The sequence below is a fragment of the Humulus lupulus genome, chromosome 7 (genome assembly GCF_963169125.1).
Source record: "Humulus lupulus chromosome 7, drHumLupu1.1, whole genome shotgun sequence".
NCBI classification, from domain to species: Eukaryota; Viridiplantae; Streptophyta; class Magnoliopsida; order Rosales; family Cannabaceae; genus Humulus; species Humulus lupulus.
In genome coordinates, this window is record NC_084799.1 from 82,842,306 (window position 1) to 82,852,603 (window position 10,298).

Sequence of the window (10,298 nt, forward strand, 5' to 3'; positions counted from 1 at the left end):
TCTACCATCATTTACTCTCTAAAACATAAAACTTACTCCTCCAAACCCAAATTTCTTCACTTGTCCACTCAACAACATCATCTATAATATCATAACTCATCATTACTCTAGCCACTACTACTACTCATCAAATATTCTAAACTATAACAAATCATCACTATTTTCTCATTCCCAAATTCACAAACCATCAATAATAAACTAAATTAATAAAAAAAATTTAAATAGCATGTATCTCATTAACAAAATTTAATTTAAAAAAATAGTAGTCGCTTACCAAATTAGTCTACAACTACAAACAAGTAAAAAATCCAATTTCAAGTTATGTACTTTATCCATACACAAATTACCAATAATATTCTTTCATATAAATATGTTTTACCTTAGTATAATCATTAGCAAATCAAGTAGAAAAATACTTAAGCTAGATTTTGGTACCATTATTATCGAAACAAAATGGGATATGTTATAAAAATTATTCATCATATATGAGTATCAATTATGATTCTTTTCGTTTATCTCTCTCTCTCTCTCTCTCTCTCTCTCTCTCTCTATATATATATAGATATATATATACATGCTATCTTTGATGTTATCAAGAAGAAAAAAACCTATGCTAGATTTTGATACCTTTTTTGAAACAAGATTGGATATGTTCATGAAATCAAAAATGAAAAAAATTATTTATCATATATGAGTATCAATCACGATTCTTTTTGTTTCTCTCTCTTTTGAAACAAAATTGGATATGTTCATGAAATCAAAAATGAAAAAAATTATTTATCATATATGAGTATCAATCACGATTCTTTTTGTCTCTCTCTCTCTCTCTCTCTCTCTCTCTATATATATATATATATATATATATATCCAGATTCAGGTCCTCTTGATCTTACACAGTCACCTCACCAGAACCTCATGATGTATGGAAGTAATTAATTATTAGATCCGAAAGCCACCCATTTAATAGTTCAATGAAAATAAAAATGCAGCTTCTCCCTCCATTATTTATTAATTTTGCTTTGGCATTATTTGTACTCAACATTGGCTATGTTGTGACTAGTTCGAAGGCTTTGAGCAATACGAAATATGACCAATATCGAAGTTTAAACGTTTACTTTTCAAAAGTAAAATCATCGAATGAAATGAAGATCATCACTGTCGACAATCATGGTTCTGGGGATTTCAATACTATACAAGCAGCCATTGATTCAATTTCCCCCAGTAATACTCAATGGATAAAGATCCAAATTTCTCCAGGCATATACACGTACGTATAGTAGCAATATTAATATAATATATATATATATATTAGTCATTTTATTAATATAATATTGATTGTTTTATTATGAATACTAAACTACAGAGAAAAGGTAACTATTCCGCCTGAGAAGCCATATATTTATCTTGAAGGAATTAATGGTCGAGATCATACTGTTATCACATTTAACGATCATGGAGAAACAGATGAAAGTGCTACATTCTCGTCTCACCCAGACAACATTGTTGCCAAGGGCATTACATTTGAGGTATGGATATATATATATATTATGGGAAGGTTGTGCTAGGATCACTTTTTTAGCACTATCAATAGTGTACTATTCAATTCATTATGTGTGGCCAGTTATTTTAATATATTATAGCTATGATGAACTCTCACATGCAATATTACTATCTAGAGTTAATTTATTGTGTTGATTATAGAAATCCAGATCTCCAGTACGATCATACGTGAAACAAGCGGTTGAATTTTGTTTTTGACACAATAATTTAACTTCAGAGAATATATTATGTGTGGAAAGTTTAGTATAATTACAATTTACAATGTACACGGATGAGTGTTAACTTATTATCTGCCAATATAAACTGGATTTGGACTGCGAATGTGAATATAGAGAAAAAAAAAATCCTTCTAACTCTATATATATATAGACAGATAGAAATGATGGTGTGTGTGCGTAAATACAGAACTCGTACAACATTATGATGAGCACTGGTGAGGTAACACCGGCGGTGGCAGCAAGAATATATGGTGACAAATCGGCATTTTTGGATTGTGGGTTTCGGGGTGTTCAAGATACCTTGTGGGACGTAACCGGTCGCCATTATTTCAGCAATTGTTACATCGAAGGAGCTGTAGATTTTATTTTTGGTTATGCCCAATCTTATTACGAGGTAACAAAGCCTTAAGACGTGGCTCGATGGTAAAAAGTCTATAAAAATGAGAAATAAACAAAACACAAATAAAATACATTATTTATTTAAATTATTTTTGTAGTATTTTATTATTATTATTATTTCAATAATATTAATTCCATTAATTAGCAATCTTTGTGACAGATTAAATAGGTAAATTGTAATTAATACAAAGGACAAATTTATATACTGGTTTTTTAACGATTATATAACATGCAGAAAACAAGTATAAATGTGACAGTTGGGAAGATGCAAAATAATAATGTTGAATATATAGGATACATAACAGCACAAGGTCGAGCATCAGCTGAGGATTCTGGTGGGTTTGTATTTGAAGGAGGCTCTATTTCAGGGAGTGGCCAAGTGTATCTGGGTAGAGCTTATGGTGCTTTTTCTCGAGTCATATTTCATGCCACTAATTTTGCTTCCATCATAATTCCAAATGGATGGTATGCTTGGTTTAACCAAGGCCATGAGTAAGTGCACTTCTATATACTATCTAGTGCTACTAATTTCACATATAAATGATACAAAGATAAAACAAATCACAATTATTATACTATTAATGACCACAATATTTGTATTTATAGAATAACATTTTTATTATTATGATAACTGATGTGTTGTTTTATCCAACTTTTAATAGGAGTAATTTTACGTATGCTGAGGTTCATTGTGAAGGACCCGGATCTGACACATCCAAACGTGCTGCATGGGAAAAAGAGCTTAGTCTATCGAAGTTCAAGAGTACTTACTCGAAATCAGTATTCATTAATCAAGATAATTGGATTGAGGCAATCCCCCAATAGCCACAATATATTTTTATAAGTCTCCACTTTTGCTGTTGTTAAGAGGTTTCTTATCAACATTTTGAGACAATGCTCATTGATTTTTCTCAAAAACTTATTTATTTATGTTTTAATTATGAGATATTTGTAGTGAAAATAATTAAGGTATTATAATAGTTGTTGACGTTCTTCATTTCGTTGGCAGAAATGGAGAGCAAAACTATATTAAAATCATATTAAAGGTAATAAAAAAATGGTGAAAATAATATAGCAGGGTTATGGGGGTTCAGCCACAAAAAAGTCACCTATATCTACTGATCAATATTATTGATGTTTTCTTAGTAATACTTTTGGCGGGATTTCTACATGTCAAAAAAGTTTCTCCGTATATTCTCTGTCCTTTCTTTCTGTATAGAGTGGCGGAAGCTGTTTATATTCACCTGAATTAAGAATTTATGAAAATCACAAATTATTTGAATTAAAATTTGAGCATCTTATCTTTTAGATTAATTTGATAAATTAACTCAATTCAAATTTGAGACATTTGAATATTGAAGGAAAAAAAAAATTCTTTTTTTTTTTAAGAATAATAATAAAGGAGTAGATAATGATTAAGATTGTGTGACACTACTAACTCAGCAGTGCACACAATGGTAGGCGGAAACTAGTGCCAGAGTGGCAGGCTACAAATTTTCTAATTATTTCTAGTTTCTAATTATGTTTAATAAACAGCTAATTAAATTAAGGTTTATTTGTACAACATGTTCTTAAACTTTACAGTTTTGGCAAGTTGGTCACCCAACATTTTTTTTAGTAAATTGATCCTTAAACTTTTTATCTAGGAGCTCTGATCCTACCTCATAAATGGTCAAAAATTATATTTGTACCCAAAAATTTTAGGGACCAATCTTACAAATAAACATTTTTAATATAAATAATTTTTTTGGAACTTACTATTTTAGTTACATGTTGTTTGTCCCAAAACTAACTTATTAGTTCCCAATTATTTACTAATACTATTTTAGTACCATCACTACAAGAAATAAGGTATTTGTCGGCGCAATTAGTGAAACGCCTCGACAAAAACAAAGTCTTTTACCAGCGTTCATATGTGTTGGCAAAGGTTTATAAAAATTGATAATTTAAATATCAGTCAGCGCATTTCACCTAACGCGCCGGCAAAAGTCAAACGTGTATAAACTCGATCCACGTTTTCAAGAAGGTACGTGGCCAGACTTTTGCCGGCGCGTTTAGTTGCGGCGACAAAAGTCTAAAATGCATCGGTAAAAGATATAATTATTTAAACGGTAGCATTTTGGATTAGGGTTTTCTGATTGACTTTTGCTGGCGCATTTCTAGACTTTTGCCGGCGCAACAAAACGCGCCGGCAAAAGTCATAACGATATACCCCAGCCGCCGAGCCCTTCTTCCCCATTTTTTCAATCTTTCAATTTTCTCTTCTTCCCCTTCTTCCCTTCTTCGACCCTTTCTTCTTCCTTTTCTTTTTTCTCTCTTTCTTCTTCTCTTCTCTCTAGTTTTCCCTCCGACCAGCTCAGCCCGTTGTTCTCCCTCTCACTCTCTCATTCTCATTCTCACTCTCCATGACTCTTTATTTTTCCCGCCTTGCCGCTGACGTCCACGAAGTTCCACTCCTCTCTCAAGGTTACTAAATCCCAATGCCTCTCTATCTCGGTTTCTCTCTGTATTTTTTTAATGGGTCTCTCTCTCTATAAACAGGTCCACCAAAGTGGTTGAGCAGCTCCAATCTCCCGTCAATAGGTAGAACAGCTCCAAGAGTTAGTTTTTTTTAGGTAATTAAATTAATATTTATTTTTTAAGAAATTTAATTCTTAAATATGTGAATGTGTATGTACAAATGTTTATTTAATGTTAATTTTTTTTTTAAAATTGATTAATTAATTGTGAACGATTAATATATATATATGTACGTATGTGATATTTTTTATCTCGGTTTCTCTCTATCTTGGTTTCTCTCTGTATTTTTTTAATGGGTCTCTCTCTCTATAAACAGGTCCACCAAAGTGGTTGAGCGGCTCCAATCTCTCGTCAATAGGTAGAACAGCTCCAAGAGTTAGTTTTTTTTAGGTAATTAAATTAATATTTATTTTTTAAGAAATTTTATTCTTAAATATGTGAATGTGTATGTACAAATGTGTATTTAATGTTAATTTTTTTTAAAAAATTGATTAATTAATTGTAAACGATTAATATATATATATATATGTACGTATGTGATATTTTGTATTATAGTTATATTTTTGTGTTAAAAAAGACAAATGAATTTGTGTAGTTTTAGAAAAGTGAGATTAATAATGAAAAAGAAAAAAGAAATATGTTTTTAGTATTTATTAAAAAAAATTTTAAAAAAAACTGATTTAAGTATATTTTTTTTAATTTTAATGCTTTATATGTATATTAAAAAAATAGATTAGATTATTATATTATATTGTATATTTGTATTATACTTAATTTTTTTATATTAAAGATTATTTGTTTAAATAAATTGTTTTGATGTTACTTATATAAAAAGATTTGATATATATGTTATTAATCTTGGTTTATGTTGTGCATGCTCTGGGAATATTCTGTATATTGCTCTAGTAATATTATGTATATTTTTATGTGTAGTTTGCAAGTTTTATAAAATTTTGGGATGGTTTAAAATATAGCTGTTATGCTGCCCAAATTTTGTTAGTCTTAGGAAAATTAACATTAATTACAAAAAATATAGCCGTTAACATCAATTTTTATTTTAATGCTTTATATGTATTTGTTTCTCTTAATAACAACTATTTTTAAGTTACTTTTATAATATATGTTTTTTGTATATATTAATTTTTTTTGTAAAATTAAAAAAACAGATTTGAATATGTATTTTTTTATTTTAATGCTTTATATGTATTTGTTTATTTTTGCTTGTTAATATTTATTATATTGTATTTTGTGATATATGTATTTTAGTTAAAGTATGAACTTAAAAAAAAATCAGATTAATAATGTATGTTTATATTTTTAAATTGTTTTATATTAAATGTGATATGTTTGTAAATATGTATTTAATAATTTTTTTGTATTAATAAAAAAATCAGTTTTGGTATATGTTTTTTTGTGGTTAAATATTTGTATAAGTAAATTGATGTATTTGTTAATATATATATATATATGTTTTGTATGATCTAGGAATATTCTGGTTATATATGTGTTTAATTTTTAGGTTTTAAAATTTTTGGGATAGTTTGAAATATAGTCGTTATGCTGTCCAAATTATGTTAGAGTTAGTAAAATTAATAAAAGTTTAATAATTAATTAAATAAAAGTGTAAGTATAATTAAAAAGTACATCAAAAAATTAATTTTTAGCTATAATTTAAAAAAAATAAAATTACCAATCATAATAATTAACAATTAATTTTAACATTAATATTAGATGTTTTTTAATTGAAAAAAAGTTAAAAATATAAATGATTTAATAAAATATAATTAAGTAAAATATAAATATAATAAAATTATTATTAATTAAGTAAATAATCAAATACAAATTGAAGAATTTAATAAAAAATTATAAAATGAAATTAATGTACAATTAAATTAATTTTAAAATAAAAGTAATAAATAAGTAAATGATATAAAAAATTGTAATAATTAATAATTAGCTACATTTTCTTTGGTAAATATAAATAATTATTTTTGCCAGAGATATGATATTATTATCACTCAGTGATAATTAGGGAGACAAACAGTCATGAAATATTTTGACTATCATTTCCCTCATTTTAAGACAATTATTAATATTTTTATGAATTATTTCGCTTAAAAATGGCGAGCGACAGAAGTTGGATGAGTGCGAGAAATCGTTGGTCTCTGGAGTATAGAAATGGTGTTAAGGAGTTCTTTGAGATCGCTAAAAATCAGGTGAACGATCGGGGCTTGGTTCGTTTTCCGTGCAAGAAATGTGGGAATGTTAAGTTCCAGCCTATAAATGCAATTTTGACGCATTTATTCAACAATGGCATCATAGAGTCCTACAAAGTGTGGCATTACCATGGAGAGGCGCTGTTGCCGCCACCAGATGTGGTACGAGATCAGGATAGAGATGAGATAGCGGATATCCTGGAGGATGTTTACGCTGAAGATGACGCTCCCGCTGGAAACTATAATGATCCTCCCCAAGATGATGTTCAACATCGCGACAAGTATGACAATTTATTTAAGGAGATGTCAAGTGAACTGCACCCGGGTTGCCAAAAGTATTCCGTGTTGAACTTCTTGGTGAAGTTGATGCATCTGAAAGTTATTAACAAGTGCAGCAACCATTACTTTGATGGTTTGCTGGAATTGTTAGTCGACGCTATGCCTGACGGAACAATTTTACCTAAGTCTAACTATGAGGCGAAGGCAAAGTTGCGGAGTATTGGATTGGGATATGAGTCCATCAATTCTTGCAAGCATGACTGTGCACTGTTTTGGAAGGAGAATGTGAATTTGGAATTTTTTTCCGGTTTGTGGTGAGTGTTGCTGGAAAGATAATCGTGGGAACGGGAAGAAAGTGGCTCATAAGGTCATGCAGTACTTTCCGTTGACGCCGAGATTGAAAAGGTTGTACAGTTCGAGATATACTGCAGAGGATATGAGATGGCACTATTCTAAAAGGCCAAAGGAAGATGGTGTGATGAGGCACCCCGGTGACAGTAAGGCGTGGAAGCACCTTGATGAGTTGTACCCATCTTTTGCAACCGAACCTCGAAATGTTAGGCTTGGGTTGGCTACAGATGGTTTCGATCCTTTTGGGACATGGGCAACTCTTACAGCATGTGGCCTGTGATACTTATCCCATACAACTTGTCGCCGTGGAAGTGCATGAAACCACAGTCATTAATGTTGTCTATTCTAATTCCAGGTCCTTCTTCACCTGGAAAAGATATTGATGTCCATATGAGACCTTTGCTTGACGAGTTGAAGGAGTTATGGGTGAATGGTGTCAAGACATGAGATGCATACAATAGTACCTTGTTCAATATGCGTGCAGGAATCTTGTGGACCATTAACGACTACATAACTTATGCTATGATGTCTTAGTGGAGCACAAAAGGATACAAGGCGTGCCCCACATGCAATGAAGAAACTCCCTCTATAGGGATTAGAAGTAAAATTGCATACATTGGCCATAGAAGGTTTCTTGATATGGATCATGAATGGAGGAGTAAACGAGCACTATTCGACGGTAACAAGGAACTCAGGCCACCACCGAAAGATTACTCTGGTGATGATGTTTTGAAGTAATTAGAGAATTTGCATATTAGACAACCTGAGAAACATAAAGAATTTGGTGGTGTGAAACGCAAAAGGGCTCCGACTGAACTTAATTGGTCGAAGAAGAGCATATTTTTCGAGCTTGATTATTGGAAGGAATTATTGCTGAGGCATAACTTGGACGTAATGCACATTGAGAAGAATGTTTGCGACAATGTCTTGGGAACTTTGTTGAACTTAGAGGGAAAATCTAAAGACACTGACAAGGCAAGCTTGATCTAGCAGACATGAAAATTAGGGAAAAACTCCACCTCCGCAAAGAGGGAAACAAGTGGAAGAAACCGCACGCCAGTTACACCCTCAGTGTCCCGGAGCGTCGAGTTTTCTGTGAATTTGTGAAGTCAGTTGAATTCCCGGACAGTTTTGCTGCAAACCTTTCGAAGAATGTCAATGTCAATGATGGCAAGATAACTGGGCTGAAATCACACGATTGCCACGTGTTGTTTCAGCAGTTGTTGCCCGCCGCAACTAGGTCGTTTTTGGCTCCTGAAGTTCGAAAGCCAATTATTGAGTTGTGCGGTTTTTTTAAAAAACTTTGTTCATGGACTTTGAATGTGAAAGACCTTGAGAAGATGGAGACAGACAATATCACCATTTTATGCAAGTTCGAAATGATCTTTCCTCCAGCATTTTTCGACATTATGGTGCATTTGGTTTTGCATCTTCCGAAATAGGCAATTCTTGACGATCCCGTGCACTTTAGGTGGATGTATCCCATTGAACGTTCAATGGCGGTTTATAAACAGTATGTAAGAAATCGTGCACGTCCAGAAGGTTCAATCGCAGAAGCTTACGTGGTAAACGATGCCTTAACCTTTTGCTCAATGTACCTCCGGGGGGTTGAGACTCGATTCAATCGACTTGAGAGGAATGACGATCGTGTTGAATCCCAACCAAATCGAGTGTATTCTATTTATAAGGTTGTTGGTCGTCCATTTGGTAAGAAATCAAGTATGCTCCTCAATTCGCAGTTAAAGCAAAAGGCTAAGTGGTATATCTTGAACAATTGTGCCAAAATTAAGGAGTACCTTAGTTGTGTTTTCTAGTCTTTTTCAATAAATTTGTTTGGTTTATATACCGAGTAAAGGAAAAAATCATAACATTGTTGTCCGTTTGTAGTGAGCATATGGATGAATTAAGAAGACGTGGAGGCTCGAATTTTGAAGTTCAACAAGAAGCTGAGTTTCCTCAGTGGTTCAAAGAACGAGTATGTATCTTAGTCAATTCTTTTCCGAAATCCCACTTAATCAATCCAAAACTAACTTTCAATGTTAATGTTGATAGGTGAACGGTTTGCATGAGTCAACACCTACTGAAGTTAATAATGAATTGTATGCTCTCGCAAACAAATCAAGCGGCACCGTGTTCTCTTATCCAGGGATGATAGTGAATGGTGTGAAATTTGTGACTCATGGTCGTGATATGAAGCTTAAAACACAAAATTGCGGTGTAATGGTGCCAAGTGAGGAAAGAGTGAATTATTATGGAGTTCTGGAAGAAGTAATTGAATTGTCCTACTTGATGGGTTACAGTGTTCTCCTATTCAAGTGTACATGGTTCAATACAAGTAGAATTAAAGTGGAATCCAATTTTACGAGTGTATATGTGAAGGAAGAATGTTATAAAGATGATCCTTTCGTTCTCGCATCTCAAGCGAAGTTGGTGTATTATCTTCGAGATGTGAAAAATGGGGATGATTGGAGGCTCGTTAATGAATACATTCCGAGGAATGTATGGGATTTCTCAAATTCCGATGTTGATGATATTGAGACCACAAATGATATACCAATGTTGCAAGAAGTTAATTCTTCTTCATTTCAGTTGTGGGTAGAACTTCCAATTTTTGATAATCTTCAGTATGATCGGGTTGATGTCAATCCCACTGAAGTGTACAACGTTGATGATTTGGTTGGCGAATGTTCAAATGAATTTGTTGTCGAGGATGAAGTTGAATTTGAAAACGACAGGTTGGCTGAGTATGAAGACG

The 10,298-nt window shown here is 32.1% G+C and overlaps 1 protein-coding gene across 1 annotated transcript; it reads left to right on the top strand.

Moving 5' to 3' along the window:
- Positions 1-983: 983 nt before the first annotated feature.
- Positions 984-3,002, top strand: LOC133791926 (putative pectinesterase 52). The gene is made up of 5 exons (XM_062229834.1): positions 984-1,267; positions 1,364-1,526; positions 1,966-2,172; positions 2,413-2,642; positions 2,840-3,002. The coding sequence occupies exons 1-5, from the start codon at positions 984-986 to the stop codon at positions 3,000-3,002; spliced, it is 1,047 nt and encodes a 348-aa protein (XP_062085818.1).
- The last annotated feature ends 7,296 nt before the right edge of the window (positions 3,003-10,298 follow it).

Coding starts and splice junctions, on each gene's coding strand:
- LOC133791926 (XM_062229834.1), top strand. CDS start 984: ATGCAGCTTCTCCCTCCATTATTTATTAATTTTGCTTTGGCATTATTT. Junction 1,268..1,363: donor ATTTCTCCAGGCATATACAC/GTACGTATAGTA, acceptor ACTAAACTACAG/AGAAAAGGTAACTATTCCGC. Junction 2,173..2,412: donor ATGCCCAATCTTATTACGAG/GTAACAAAGCCT, acceptor TATAACATGCAG/AAAACAAGTATAAATGTGAC.